Consider the following 16,326-nt stretch of genomic DNA (forward strand, 5'->3'; position numbering starts at 1 on the left):
GGAATGTTTTTTTTTTACTGTTTTTGAATGATTGATGTAGCAGCATGTTGTGTAGTAGAAGCATTGACCATTGGCCTTTTGAAATGTCCAATTGTGTGCATGTATGTGGGTAATGGAGAAGTGGTTAAAAAAAAAGAAAGAAATTTCCAAAAAAAGAGTGTGTGTGTGTGTGTGTGTGTGTGGGAGAGAGATGAAAAAATTGACAGATTGAAATGTTGGCTGCTTTTGTTGCTTGTTTGTTTGTTTGTTTGTTGTTGTTGTTGTTGTTGGACAGATAAATGTTTTCAACAATTAAAAGAAAAAAAAATGTGAGTTTCCAAAATAAAAAAAAACTTTGAATTTTCGTTCCAACAACAGAAGAAATTGAAAAATCGAAATAAAACATTCGATTGCTGTTGTTGTTGTTGTTGTTGCATCATTATATGCAAATAGCCGCCTTGTTGTCATTAATTCGTTGTTTTAGTTCATCAACATGAACATCATTGACATTCCAATCATCATTTCATTTTAATTGATTTCATTTTGTGTTTTTGTGACAATATTTTTTTTTTCACATCGTCAATCAACATCATCGACCATTTTAACCATTAAAACGATAAATTTATCGATTTGATTGACGCCCAATGTTTTGTATTGATATGTCGATTTGATTTTTTTATTTATTTATTGTCAAATGTGTGTGTGTGTATGCATTTTACCCTTATATATCGTATCGATATGTTGACAATGATGATGATGATGAGAATGAATGCAAATGTGTAAACACAGCAACACGAGCACCAAAAGATAATAATTTACGTTGTGTGAAACCTAAAAAAAAAAAAAAAAAATTTCTTCCACTCTATTTGAGATTTGAAGATCAACAATTGTGGAATTTCCAATATTTTCTTCTTTTTTTTTTGTTTGTTTGTAATCGATCGGCAGGGTCGGTAAGTATCTCGTGATTAAAAATTCAATGAATGAAAATTATTAATTATTCGAAATTGTTCCAAATTGTTTAGCTGATGAATCTGGTTTTTCGCAACAACAGTTTTTTATTTTTTTTTTTTTTTTTTGGTTGTTGAAATGATTTCTTTTTTTTCTGTACTCATCACACAAAATAAATAGATCTCTTTGAGATTTTTTTTTGTTGTTGTTGTTGTTAGCAAAACACACACAGAGAGAACAGCTCATCTTCAGCAACAGCATCCTTATATTTTTTTTTTTTTTTTATAACTCGCCAATGCCCATTTATTACCCAGTGATGTGATGTGTGTTTGTGTGTGTGTATACTACGCAAATTGAAAAAACAACTCTCAATGTGAAAGAAAGAAGAAGAAGAAGAAAAAACCACCACCTGAATGTAAATTTGGTTATAACCATCAAAATTTGTTTTGTTTGTAGGAAAAAAAAATTTGAAATTTTTCAAATTCAAACAAGGCTGTTTTTTTGTCATTTTGAAACATCATCAACAACAACAACAACAAGTGGTATATTTCAAATTGAATTTGAATAAATGAAAAAAAAACATGACAAGCTAGAAAAAAAATGATTTTATTTGATAAAGCAAGATATTAGCAAGCATCCTAAAAACATGGATGTTTCTTATTTATGATGATGATGATTGTGATGAATGACAATTGAATGATAATGATGGCCTATATTTCTACATAATTCAATTCACATACATTTATTGATGTTGATGTTGATGCCAGTAACATTTGAAATTTGATTGTCATCAAATTGTTGTTGTTGTTGCCGAATGAATGCATTGAATTTGATATTTTTACGGCCATTCGTTTTATCATCCATTTTTTTACGATTATTGACTTTATTATATTGTGCCATTGTCATTAGAAATTCTATGGCTACAAATATTCTTCATCATTGTAATAATAATTTCATCATCATCTGTTGTGTTTTTTTTTTTACTTCGTGATACATTATGCACGTGATGCATATATTTATTTGATTTGATTTTACTATCATCAACCAACTCCTACATTCATCAAGAATAATTTTTTATTTTTATTTTGTGATTTTCACAACACACACACACACACACACACCTACACACAACCTAAAAAATCAACCAACTGTTCATTCCAATTTTTCTCCATTGAATCATCAACGATAACAACAACAACAATAACAAAAAAGATTTTGTTTGCAGCAATTTTTTTTTCGTTTGTACAAAGTTACATTCTGTTTTTTTTTTTATTTTTCATTGTTCCATTCATAGATCTTTGAGAAAGAAGTTTGGAATAAGACTTTTTTCGTTCTGCCATTCATTTTCATATAAGATTTTGATTCAAAATAAAAAAAAACGTCTTTCGAATACAAAATGAGCTCTCCAACTTCAATTCCTCATCCACCACCACCGCCACCACCACCATCATCATCATCATCATCATCATCACAATCAAATTTGTTGACCAGTAAAAATTTTCATTGTATTACATCAACAACATCAACACCTACGTCATCATCTACAATCATCACTAATAATAATAATCTACAACAATATTCACCATCTCGTCGTTCGAGAACATTGTTGAATAATAATACAGCATCATCGGTAACAATAACACCGACAACAACAACAACGTCAAATAACCTGTACAATGGAAACAAATCTTTATTGTTGACCAATTCATCTGTTGAAGATGAAGTACTTGGTCAAATTACAAAAGAGGTATGTATTGTGTGTGTGTTTTTTTGTTGTTGTTGTTGTTATTTTGATTTGTCACTCGAATCTTTTTTTTTTTAGTTTGATTGAAATGAATTAGTAATGGCTGATCAAATTGTAAATTAATTATTAATATGTTTATGATGATGATATGTTTTTTTTGAGGTCAATGGTAAATGGTCATTGATAAATTAATTTATTTCCTTGATGATGATGATGATGATGATGAAAAAAATCAATGTTTATGAAATTGATTGTGGTGATGTGTCATGATGTTGTCCACTTGTTGAATATATTTGCTGTTTTTTTTGTTTACGGTTATATTTTATACACATGCTTAATTATTTTAGCTTCGGATGATGATAATGATGATGATACACCGGTTACCATTTTTTTATTAATATAATAAATGCAGGGAGAAATGTACAAGAAAATACCGGATTTTCATTTTTTTTGTGATTGATAATTTTAACCATAAACTTGTTAGCAATGTTTTATGTGGTTTTTATTTTATTTTTTATTTTTGAAAAAAATGATTTTTCATCATGAATCAGGTGTCTATGTCTGTATGTAGTAGACGGTTTGCTATTTCACATTTCTTTGGGTTAAATGATGAAAAAAAAAATTTCGGAAATTGAAATGAAATGACACGACAAAAACCGGTGTGTGTGTGAGAGAGAGAGAGAGAGAGAAAGAGATGCTTTTATTAATTATTCAATTTTTTTTTCTTTGAAAATTCTGTATTGCGTGCATTTTTCTCCCTTCACTACTATATATCTAATCAACAATTACCTGAAGAAAAGTTTTCTTCTTTTTTTTGTTGAATAAATTTTCATGTGAAACAATGTTGTTTACAATTTACCGTTGGATCCGTTTCTTCTGTCACAATTTTTTTTGTTTTTTTCGTGTTTGTTGTTGTTTCCATCATTTTCCAACAAACAAAAAAAAAGAAAAATTTAATTGCATGACAGATGTAATAATAATATAATAAAACCCGTATAATAATAATGATAATAAGCAATGGAAATTTTGTGTTTTGGTGATAATTTTTCCATTATTATAACCCGGATAAATGCGATTATTATGTGTGCGTGTGTGTGTAATTAATGAACAAAACAAAGCAAAAAAAAAATTCACATGATGATGATAAATTTCACCATGAGTCTATCTGTCTGACTGGCTGGCTGACTGGCTTAATTTTTGGGTTAAACATCATCACACACACGAGAGATTGATAAAAATTGTTATTTTGTTCATTCTTTTTTTCATTTCATCACCAAAAGGTGTCGCCTTGTCATCATCATCATCACTTGTGTTTTGATGATAAAATGACAAGATTTTCTTCGTTTTTTTATTTTTTATTTATATTGTTGTTGTTTTTTTTTTGGCAAATGTCGTCTGAATCGTGAATTGATGATGTTAAAATATCCAAATGATTATTATTTGCACATTTGTTTTTTCTTTGAAAAAAAAACAAGAAAATTTTGGCAAAATTTACTCATTTTTTGGCAACCATACAAAATGACATTATTATTATCAACGATATATATAGAAAATAAAAAAGATGAATGTGAATGAATATAAATGAGATGCGCACGCACGTACTCATAATCATATTTTGAATAATTTTTTTTAATTAATTAATTGGGTTCAAATTTCGCAATTTTTTTTCTTTTCTTCAATTTGAAATTCATGAAATTCAAATTACCTGATGATAGCGAATCACAAACGCATTTGATTTCTTGAAATTGATGGATAGATGAAATCCTTTCTTTACGAGCAATAATAATAAAATAAGAATAAGAATATATTGCCAAAATGTTGAGTGGTGTTACACTTGATTTTTGAAACTTTACAAAGAAAGAATATTCCAATGTGTTGTCTGCTTCTATTGCCGGGTATTTTTTTTCTATTTTTAATTGAATACTAAGAATACTTAAGAATTATCAACAACAGCAACAAGTCATTTGCATACGGAACATCATCATCATCATCATTTATATTATTACATCAATTATGATGCATATATGCAACTTGTCTGTGTGAGTGAATAATATAAGGCACAATAATCATCATCATTCGTATATCATACAGAATCGTTGTCAGCAAAATTCTGTTCTGGTTTTTTTTACATTCTGATTTGATTCTGTTTTTAGTCTTTTTTTTTGTTTCTTTATCCAACTTGATTATGTGTCTGATTAGTATTCTGTAGAATTTTTTTTTTGTAAATCATCATTCGTATCTTTTTTGTTGACGACTACGACCAGGACGACAATTTCGGATGTTGAAGATATTTTTCTGTGAATTGTCGGTTTTTTTTCTGTCGAGGTTCATTGGTGTGCGTATGTGTGTCTGATCAGCAACAGGATACAGAAAAGAAGATTCGATTTGGTTTTTTAATTTATGTGTTTTCAATAAATCACATTGTTAAACAAAATGCCTGTCGGTTCACAATCACGTCGTGCGTCAATTTATCTGGCCACTGGAAATATTAATGTTCATGATGATAATAATAATAATAAATCATTGATTATTTCACCATCATCAACATTGAATAAAACAATAACACAGCCATCGACACCAATAATAATGAATGGTGGTAACATGATTGCCACTGGTAGTGGTATTTCTCCATTGATAAATCCATTCGATACAGTAATGGCCAACAATAATAATAATGATGGACGTCGAAATTCAATCTATCAGCCAAAAATATCAACATCATCATCATCATCATTTATAACATCTGAACCATCGTCGTCATCATCATCATCATTAATGGATAATAATAAAACAATGAATCTTTCAACAACAACTACAACATCATTTTTTACAAATCATCATGGTTATCAAACAATTGAACAAATGTTAAATCGTAATGATCAGAATCAATTACCAATTCTTTTATATATACGTAATTATAATGAATATCGACGACATAAACCGGTAAATGAATGAATGAATGATTCCATTGCTTTTTCTGAGTTTAACCATCAAAAAAAAGGTGTATGCATGTTTGTATGTGTGTAGTTGGTGATATACCAAAAACAACGACAATAATAATTATATATCATCAACTATAACTGATTGATTGATTGATTGGTTTTAATTTGATGACAATTTAATCTTTTGTTTGTTTGTCAATTGTTCCTGATAGTATACTGTGAAAATATTTTTCCTTTTTTTGTTTTCTCATTTTCCCTTTTTAAAATCCCATATCCCATATATATATAATTATTATTTTATTATTTTACTATATCATTGTTGTTGCTGTGATGATGATGATGATGATGATGTTGGAGAGATACCTTAAGTATTTATTTATTACCTAGTATTTTTTTATGTTGTTGTGTGCGTTTTTTTTTGTTGTATTTGCGGTATTATTAATGTGTGTGTTTGAGCGCAAGAGTGAGTGTTTTTTTTTTTGGAAATTGTATGAATTGTTTACTTGTTGTTTTCTGTTGTTATTTGTCTTCATATTTTTTTTTCTGAATGAATCGGCAAATGTTTGGTTTTCTATTGTTGTTGTCGTTGTTGTTGTTGTTGTTGTTGTGGATTGAAAGTTCAGTTTTTGTGTGCTTAATTTATCTGTAAATTCCGTGTTTATTCCATTTGTAAATGAAATTTGTTTTGAATGATAATAATGTCACAAATGTTTCCATCATCATTATCATCATCATCATCTGATTCAACATTTCGAATGATTGTGTGGCAAAATTTTTTTTAATTTTTTTTTTTGAATATTTTGCGAATTTGCATATTTTCTTTTTCATTTAACTAATTTTTTTTGCTATGGATTCAATTCAATATATTTATTTTTTTTTAGGCCGAAGCACGATTGGCAGCTAGGCGTCGTGAAAGAGCTGAAGCACGTGAAATACGTTTACGTGAAATTGAACGACAACAAAAAGAAATGGATGAACAAGCTGATAGACATTATGAATTGATGAATAGTGGAGGCAGCGGCGGTGGCGGTACTGTTAATCATATCAATAATAATAATAATAATAGTGATCATATTGGAAGTTTTAGATCACGAGCAACACCAATCATTTCACGTGAGGTAAGTTTGTTTGTCTTTGTGAGTGTATCATTTTAATGTGATCCGTTTATTGTTTATGATGATATAAACAGAGTCGTACATCATCATATACCAGTTCTAGACGAAGTAGTCAAGAATCATTGGATATGTGTGCCGATTCTCCAAGAGAACTTCGAGTAAGTTTAATTTTGATTTTTTTTATTGTTTTTTTTTTTTTTCTAATGAAAAATTTTCCATTTTCATCCACTCATCATTAGCATTATGCACAAGAATTGGAAGAAAAATTTCGTAAAGCAATGATTAATAATGCTCAATTGGATAATGAAAAACAATCATATGTCTATCAGATTGATTTATATAAAGATGAACGTGAAGAATTGGAAGAAAATTATTTAAGGCTGCAACGTGATTTTAAAGAAAAATCTAGAGTATGTATTTTTGTCGAGTAATTGTTGTTGTCAAATTTAAGAATTGTTTTTTTTTCATTTTCATTTAGAATTTTGAACAACTTAAACGTGATAATGAACGATTACAATTTGATTTTAAATGCTATAAAGAAGCATTGGAAGAAAGAGAACGATTAATAAAGGTAAGTTATTGTTTTTGGATTTGTGTGTTTAATAAAAGTTTTATAAAATTATATTTTGTATATATATATGAATCAATAGGAAGCTGATCTCGTTATAATCTGCAATAATGGTAATCGAAATGCCAAATTATTTAATAAAAATAAATTGATGAATAATCCGAATGGCTTTTCAAATGGCAATATAATAATGAATGAAAATCATCGAATAATCAATGGTGATGATGATCATAATGTCGATGATGATGTTGATGATGATGATGAAGATTTTCCCGTTTTATTGGCCAATAATCTTTCATTAATTAGTAAAGATGCTTCACTTTTATTGGAAGATGTATCGGGTAAAACATTGGAATCAAAATTAAAAAATCTAATGCTTGAACGTCGTACATTACAATCAACGATTAATGAATTAAAAAGTGATCTTGATGATGAACGTAATCGTGCCAGTTCGATGAATGAAGCCATTGCAAATAATTCATTACATTTAACAACAGAAATGCAAACTGAAATACAAAGTAAGTCTTGATTGATTTAAACTGATTTTCTATTAACATCTGTCTTTTCTACAATCAAATTAGGAGAAGCAAATAAAATGACCAATGATCTCCGATATAAATTTAAAAAATGTGAACAAGATAATGCTACACTTAGTTCGACTGTAAATCGATTAGAAAATCAATTGGCACGTTGTAAATTGGCTGCAGATCAATCTGAAAGGCTGGAAGAAGAATTAAAATTGGATAAAAGAAAAGCACAACGTGAAGTAAGTTTACATTTTTTTTTCTTTTATTATTTTTCATGTGAAAATTTTTTTTTCTCTTTTTTTTTAGCTACGTGAAGCATTAACAAAAATTGAAGAACTTGAATCAGCAAATGCTCATCTACAGAAACGAATCGATAAACTTAAATCTAATCGTAATATAATTGGAATAATTACGAATGGTTGTTCCACGAATAATAATAATGGATCGAATACACCACCGGGATCATCACACCATCAACATCAACAATCACCACCACCATCATCATGTGCATCGGATATATCATCTACATTATGTTCTACATCATCAACGAATGACTGAAATTTCATTATTTCATTTCCAAAAATGTGATAGTCAAAATATTTACCAATCATTAGACTTGAAATCAAGTCTTTGTTGCGCGTCCGTAAACATTCGAATCTCGAATAACAAAAACGTTTCCTTAACACAACAACAACAACAACAACAACGAAATCGAAACCGAAACCTGTGCCAATTCATAATCACATCCACCCAACCACTCATCAAAACAATCAAAGTGAAAAAAATGACAAATTTTATCAATTCAATGAAATTATCAACTATTTGATGTGATCGCCTGGATATTCAATCATCATTTACCTTTATTAGAGTGTAAAACTTTTTTTTTTGTTTTTTTTTATATTTATTTATTATTAATTAATAACTATTAACTATACAATCAACACAGCAACAACAACAACAACGAATTTTTTTTAAAGAGAAAATTTAACTATTGATTTTGAACTAATTTTCTTTAAACATTTTATTTGATAAAATTAAAAAATTAAAAAAAATAAATTTGTAACGTCATCTATGAATGAATTTTTCGAATCCATTGAAAAAAATCGATACAATTTTTTTTTTTTGCAAATACAAAACAAAATTTTTTTTTTATGTCTGGTTTCGTTGACAATTTAATTCATCGTCGTCGTAGTCGATTATTATTTTGTTTTTATCCACTGGGTTTCTAAGTTTTTCGCTTTGTTTGTTTTTATTGGCTCGTTTTTTATTCAAAAAAAGTCAAGTCATGACACTTTATTTCACAAAATCCGTTCCATTAAATCAACGATATGGTGGTGGATAAACAACGACAACCAAAAAAAAAAGACGTCAAGAAAAAATTTTCATCAGTAAATTATTTTGATGATTTTAAAGACTGGAGAAACTCCTCATTGTTTTTTTTTGTTTTGTTTTGTTTTGTTTTGTTGCCGATTTTTCATTGTATTAACTGTAAACATCATCATCATCATCATCAATGATGAAAATGAAAAAAGAAAAAAAATTTTTCGTTTCATAATGACGGTCATCATCATCCATTATCGTGTTTTTAATCATCATCATCATCATCATTATTGAGGTCAATCAATCCATTGTTCAATACTCTTGTTGTGTTGGTAATAATGTTTCAACCTGATCTGACCTGAGAAATTTTTCGAATCAATCATTGCAAATCAGTCATCCAGTGTTTTATATTTTTCTCCAATTTTTTTTTGTAATAATAATTGTCATCTCTGGAACCATTACGCAAAAGTATGTATTTCATTTAGAAAACAAAAAATTTTTTGACTTTTCTGCAGAATTTTTCTTCAACGGAAATGGGTGGTTTCTGCCAAAAAAAAAAAAAAAATACCGAAAAAGAATCCATGTAGATGATGATTTTGTTTTGTTTTGAAAATTTTAAATGTTTAATGGGTAAATATACATTTTCTATTCGTTTCTCAGCCACATACACACACACACTATTGTGTTGGCAAGCCAATATGAAAAAAAAAAATTTTTCCCCGAAACAAAATAAAAAACTTTTCGATCTTTTTTCACTAGAAATATATGCACACACATACCTCTTTTAATGAGTGAATTTTTTTTTATTCAAAAAAAAAAAATTGACATTGAAAATGATTTTTTGTTGCTTAGTTATTCACATATATATTCTTGGGCATTGTGTTTTGTTGGGCAAATAGATAAATGAGGAATGTGGAATACCAACAAAAAAAATGACGACAATTTAAAATCGATTCCGTTGATGATGATGATGATGATGATTATTCCACAACATTCTGACGTTATTACCTACCTGTGTGTGTTTGACTGAATGACTTAATGGTGGTTATTATAAAAGTAAAAGATTCATTACCATTTCGATTATTTACCCGTTTGATTTTTTGTTGTTGTTGTTGTTGATGAAATAATGGAACATTTTTCTTATTCATTTTGGGTTTTTTTTGATGGGTGCAACAAAAATACCATACATCTAACCAGTTAAATTTCGATAACGATGATTTCTGATGATGTGTTGTGTTGTGTTGTCAATTTTTTTTTCTCAAATTCATTCCATTGTTTTATTCCATAATTAAATTGGCTGCACAGGTGTGTCCATGTTCATTTTCATAATAATAAAATGACAATAAAAACAATCGACCAACTGAAAACAACTTATCAATGGGCAAAAAAAAAAAAAATAAAAATAAATAATGAATACTTTCTATAAACGAATGATTTGTATGTTTGTCATTCATTGTGAAACATACATATTCATTATTCATTACCAGATTTCTTTTTCTGTATATTACAATAATATAAATGGACGTTTAGAATTATTATGATTATAATGTGAACAGGAGGAACATTCTGGTTTTTCTACCTTGACATTTATCCATCTATCTACGATCCATTTTCATATTTGTGTGTTTGTCTTCTTTTTTTTTGTTATTTTTGGGTGTATGTGTTTATTCTTGTATTGTGATTCGTTGGCATTTTTTTTTCTCCCAAACTAACCAAACTCATTTTCATCTAATAATATTGTCATTGTTTTCATTTCTATGTATGATTGGTGTGTCAATGAAAAGAATATTCTGTTGTTGTTGATCGACAGAAAAAGGAAATCCGTAAATTTTTTTTTTTTGTAATTATTCGTGATTTTTTTTTATTTCTCTGATGGTTGTTGTCTTATTTGTTTGATGAATTCTGTTATATACACAACACGCAATATACCATTATATTCATATGATAATGGACAAGCTGCTTTCATCATTCATTCATTCAGACTTCAGCGGTGGATCGATGAAAATGTGAAAAAACAAATGCACTAATCTTGTCCTGAAAATATGATAAAAATAATTTTCATAATAATTCTCGCTTTCTTTTTTTTATGGGGGCGAATCATCATCATTTTACGTCTTGATTAGTTAATGTTAAATTTTAAATCGCCCACGGTTTTTTTTTTGTTGATTTACAGAAACCTTGATGAAACCTTGTTGAAGTGTGAAAAAAATTTATAAATATAAAAACATTCATAATCATCATCAATCATAATGCAACAACGACAGCAACAAAATTCATCAATGACCAAAGGTTTGATTTGAGTGAAAAAAAATATATCAATTTCTCTATATCGTCGATTTATTTATATTGATTGATTATTCTGTTTTGAGTTTGTGTTTTTTTTTGTTTTGGGGGTGTGTTTAGATTTGTGATATTTTACCCGTATCTATGTGTTATATATTATCGTCTATAGATAATGATGATGATGATGGTGAAATGGCAAAAATTGCATATTTGGTGTTGTGGATTAAACTGAGTATGTGTGTGTGTGTGTGTGTGTGTGACAAACACGTTTCCATGTTTTTAGTGATTAAAAAAATAGAAATTTTTTTTCCTGTTTGTTTTCTGGTTATTGTATCAATATCAAATGTAATTTAATAATCATAACGATGACTCAGTTCGATTTTTTTTCAATGATACCTGATTATTGTAAAATTAATTCGATTGTTTTGTTTGTTTATTTGTTTTTTGTTTGTTTTTTTTTTTTTTTTTGCCAATAAAAGTTCAATCTAATCGATTATATAAATGTGTAATATTTTTATTTAATTCGTACAGGAAAACTTGATGATAGTTGGCCTATCATAACGTCATTACAATCCGGACAAACACCATTTTCATCATCATCATCGGAACGTTTTACAATTGATGAATGCGATTCTATTAAACAAAAAATTGGTGAAAAAAACGAATATAAATATAAAAATAATAATAATAGAAAGTTAGCAACGGCAACAACAACAACAGCAAAAACGAATCGAAAAATTTATTCAATCAATACTCCAACGACGTCAACAACTGATCAACGACATCGTATATCACGATCACGATTGATAAAATCACCATCACCAACAACAACAACGTCAACTACTACAAGAACAAAAAAATCTGAATCAATGTCACCAACAATTGAATTACGTCGTCTTAGTAGTGACCAAAGAAGTTTAACTGGTCGAAATGGTGGCGGCACTGGCGGCAGCATTTGGACAAGATTTTTTCGTCGTGGTTCTAATCCATTAATGAATTATCGTATAGTCAAAGTTACTGGTCCAAATAGATATGATGATAATTCAATAGCGACTGCAAAATATAATATCGTTACATTTATACCAAAATTTCTTTTTGAACAATTTCGAAAATATGCCAATATATTTTTCTTATTCATTGCATTGATGCAACAGATACCAAATGTATCGCCAACAGGTCGTTATACAACACTAGTACCATTAATATTTATAATGGTTGTATCGGCATTGAAAGAAATGTTTGAAGATCTGAAAAGACATCGTGCCGATCATAAAGTGAATAATAGTCATACAGAAGTGTATGAAAAATCTTCGTTTGTACAGACAAAATGGAAAAATCTACGTGTTGGCGATATTGTTCGTGTACGGAAAGGACAATTTTTTCCAAGTGATCTAGTTATATTAACTTCTAATGAACCAAATGGTAAATTTTGATGGAAATTTTTTTTTCACTTTTGCTAAAAATCACTTTTTTTTTGAATACACACAGGTATCTGTTATGTTGAAACTGCCAATTTAGATGGTGAAACGAATCTAAAATCACGTTCATCTGTTGCCGTTACTGATGCCATTTGTACGACAACCGATTCTGATGGTCGAAGAAAATTAAATATACAAGCATTTGAACCAAATAAATTATTATCATCAATAATTAATTGTGATCTACCGAATAAAGAGCTGTATGAATTTATTGGAAAAATTATAATCGATAATCGTGAATATCCAATATCACCGGAAAATATATTATTACGTGGTGCAAAATTACGAAATACTGAATGGATAATTGGCTGTGTCATCTATACTGGCCATGAAACCAAATTAATGATGAATTCATTGAACAAAACAATATTGAAACAATCATATGTTGAAATAATGACCAATCGTCAGATATTGGCATTGTTAGGCATTCTGATTGTTATTTGTTTGATATCAGCAATATGTTCAGTACTATGGACACAACATAATCAATCACATTGGTATATAGCCGAATTACAATCACAAGTTACAGCCAATTTTTTTCTCATATTACTTACATTTATTATACTTTATAATAATTTAATACCAATTTCATTGCAAGTTACATTGGAAATGGTACGATTTATACAGGCTCATTTTATTAATAATGATCTGGAAATGTATGATGCCGATACCGATACACCAGCAATGGCAAGAACATCAAATCTTAATGAAGAATTAGGACAGGTTCGTTATATTTTATCAGATAAAACTGGCACTATGACTAGAAATATAATGGAATTTAAAAAATGTTCAATCAACGGTATAATTTATGATGAAGAAAATTTCAATAATTTATTGACAATTATTCAACAAAAACATGATGGTTGTGAAAAAGTTCGTGAATTTCTTACATTATTAGCCGTATGTCATACGGTGATACCGGAACCTACTACACAGCCAACGGAAAATGGATCGAAATTTATTTATCAGGCATCAAGTCCAGATGAAGCAGCATTAGTGAAAGGAGCACAAAAAATTGGATTCGAATTTTTACAGAGAACACCGGCAAAAGTTGTGATTGATGCAATGGGAAAAATTGAAAAATTTGAAGTACTAAATATACTACCATTCAATTCGGATAGGAAAAGAATGTCGACAATAATTCGAACATCAGAGGATAGGATAAAAATTTATACAAAAGGTGCCGATTCAATTATTCAACGTAGACTTTGTGAACAATCATTGAATGATTTTTCACAAACAGAAATCAATCTAACAATATTTGCCACTGATGGATTGCGAACATTATGTTGTGCTTATAATGAAATTCCGGATGATAAATATGATGATTGGGAAAAACGTTACAATAAAGCAATACTTATGCCAGCCGCTTCGTTAGATGAAAGAACATTACGTGATCAAGCATTGAATGCATTAATGTCCGGAAATTGAAGAGAATCTTACATTACTTGGAGCAACAGCTATTGAAGATAAATTACAAGAAGGTGTACCAGAAACTATTGAAACATTGATGCGTGCTGGTATCAATATTTGGATGCTAACCGGTGATAAACTTGAAACGGCTACCAATATTAGCTATAGTTGTCGTTTGTTGAAAAATATTCAAGCATTAGAAAGTTATCATATTGTCAAAGATGATACACTTGATTCTTGTCGTGAATCATTGGTAAATGCTGAAACAAAATTGTATGAACATCCAGAAGATTTTACTTTAATTATTGATAGTAAGTTTTTTTAAAGGTTAAAATTCATCATTCAATTTAATAATCAAAAATATCGCTATTAGGTAAACCATTGGGTTTTTGTCTACAACCACAATTAAGACCAACATTCATGGAGGTGGCATTAAAATGTCGATCAGTAATCTGTTGTCGTGTATCACCAGCACAGAAAGCAGAAATTGTCGATGCAGTTAAACAATCGACAAGTTCAATTACATTAGCCATTGGTGATGGTGCCAATGATGTAGCGATGATCCGAGCTGCTAATGTTGGTGTTGGAATATCAGGACAAGAAGGTAATTATATCCAATTGATTAATTATTTATTATAATTCGCTTAAAATTTAATTAGGTTTACAAGCCGTACATTCATCGGATTATGCAATTGCTCAATTTCGTTTTCTTGCCAGATTATTATTAGTTCATGGATCATGGTCATTTTCCCGTGTATGCAAGCTTATATTGTATTCATTCTATAAAAATATTGCTTTATACGTCATTGAACTTTGGTTTGCATCGGTTTCTGCTTGGAGCGGTCAAGCGGTTTTTGAACGATGGTCAATCGGTCTTTACAATGTTATATTCACTGCAGGACCACCACTTGCCATTGGTCTTTTTGATCGTATATGTTCCGATAAAGTTATGCTTGAAAATCCTGAACTTTATCGTGATCAATCAAATATTTTCAGTATCAAATTATTCTGGTTTTGGATTGCTTCAGCTATTTGGCATTCATTGGTTCTTTTTTGGCTAACATATGCTACAATTAGTCATGATGCATTATGGGTCAATGGAAGATCTGATGGTGGTTATCTTTGTTTTGGAAATATCCTATACACCTATGTAGTTGTCACTGTTTGTTTGAAAGCTGCATTGGAGACAAATTGTTGGACACTACCCACACATCTTGCAATATGGGGATCAATTGTTTCTTGGTTCTTTTTTCTTATCGTTTATAGTCGTGCATGGCCAACGTTTCCAATTGGTGCTGATATATCAAATATTGACCGAATTATCTTCACTACAACTATCTTTTGGCTTGGTTTGGCCATAATACCATTTGTTGCATTACTAGTCGATATCATTGTCAAATTAGTGACACGTACCTGTTTCAAATCTTTAGCCGATCGAATTATTGAATTAGAATTGCTCAAAGAAATGCGTGCACGTCAACATGTATCAATCAGTGAACGTGCACGTTTATTGATAAATAATTTTCTACCAGCCAGTAGAGATACACCACAACAACAAACATCATCATCACATGATCGTGTAATTGTTTCTTCATCGATCGAAAGGATAGAATCATTACATCCTAATGCTACAGATATTGAAAGAGATGCATTACATGGTTATTCATTCTCACAAGAAGAACGAGATCCATCTAGTGCCGTTTCACATTCAAGTGTAATCAGATTATATCCAAATACAACCAAAATGTAAAATTTTTGATCATCATCAATTCATCAACATCATCATCATCAACATCATCATTCATCAACTATTCATTGTCATCATTATCATCTTCATTGTTTATCATCATTTAATTTATGTCCAAAGTGTTTATCAATTTATTATTCTATATTAATCAATTATTATTTGTATGATGATCATCATGTGTGTTTATTAATTTGTGTGTGTTGATCTTGTGTCCAAAAAAAAAAACAAATGATTTTAAATAAAAATGTTTTATGATTTGACT

At 29.3% G+C, this 16,326-nt stretch overlaps 2 protein-coding genes across 5 annotated transcripts; both read left to right on the forward strand.

Annotated features, from left to right (window-relative positions):
• Positions 1 to 3: 3 nt before the first annotated feature.
• Positions 4 to 8,895, forward strand: LOC124499100 (leucine-rich repeat flightless-interacting protein 2). 4 transcript variants are annotated; one of them, XM_075728552.1, is made up of 10 exons: positions 4 to 929; positions 1,002 to 2,165; positions 2,222 to 2,674; positions 6,495 to 6,731; positions 6,803 to 6,886; positions 6,968 to 7,138; positions 7,207 to 7,299; positions 7,379 to 7,814; positions 7,878 to 8,062; positions 8,130 to 8,895. In XM_075728552.1, the coding sequence occupies exons 3-10, from the start codon at positions 2,324 to 2,326 to the stop codon at positions 8,379 to 8,381; spliced, it is 1,809 nt and encodes a 602-aa protein (XP_075584667.1). In that variant the 5' UTR covers positions 4 to 929; positions 1,002 to 2,165; positions 2,222 to 2,323; the 3' UTR covers positions 8,382 to 8,895. The 4 variants fall into 4 exon arrangements, with proteins under 4 accessions (XP_075584667.1, XP_046918918.1, XP_046918917.2 ...); XM_047062962.2 differs by having other exon boundaries at positions 4 to 2,674; XM_047062961.2 differs by lacking the exons at positions 4 to 929; positions 1,002 to 2,165; positions 2,222 to 2,674 and adding an exon at positions 4,560 to 5,614.
• A 797-nt stretch (positions 8,896 to 9,692) lies between these two features.
• LOC124499099 (phospholipid-transporting ATPase IB-like) lies at positions 9,693 to 16,324 on the forward strand. Its single transcript, XM_075735789.1, is given in 6 exon segments — positions 9,693 to 9,773; positions 11,958 to 12,848; positions 12,915 to 14,326; positions 14,328 to 14,628; positions 14,691 to 14,921; positions 14,977 to 16,324. Coding segments are annotated over 6 exon segments (3,969 nt in total). The 5' UTR covers positions 9,693 to 9,730; the 3' UTR covers positions 16,068 to 16,324.
• Positions 16,325 to 16,326: the final 2 nt, after the last annotated feature.

This window comes from Dermatophagoides farinae, chromosome 2 (assembly GCF_024713945.1).
Source record: "Dermatophagoides farinae isolate YC_2012a chromosome 2, ASM2471394v1, whole genome shotgun sequence".
Taxonomy (NCBI): domain Eukaryota; kingdom Metazoa; phylum Arthropoda; class Arachnida; order Sarcoptiformes; family Pyroglyphidae; genus Dermatophagoides; species Dermatophagoides farinae.

Bases quoted from the DNA above. Each gene is read 5' to 3' on its own strand.
- LOC124499100 (XM_047062961.2), top strand. From the start codon at position 5,105: ATGCCTGTCGGTTCACAATCACGTCGTGCGTCAATTTATCTGGCCACT. The intron at 7,300-7,378 runs GTAAGTTATTGT...ATGAATCAATAG, and splicing joins AAAGAGAACGATTAATAAAG to GAAGCTGATCTCGTTATAAT. The intron at 7,815-7,877 runs GTAAGTCTTGAT...CAATCAAATTAG, and splicing joins AATGCAAACTGAAATACAAA to GAGAAGCAAATAAAATGACC.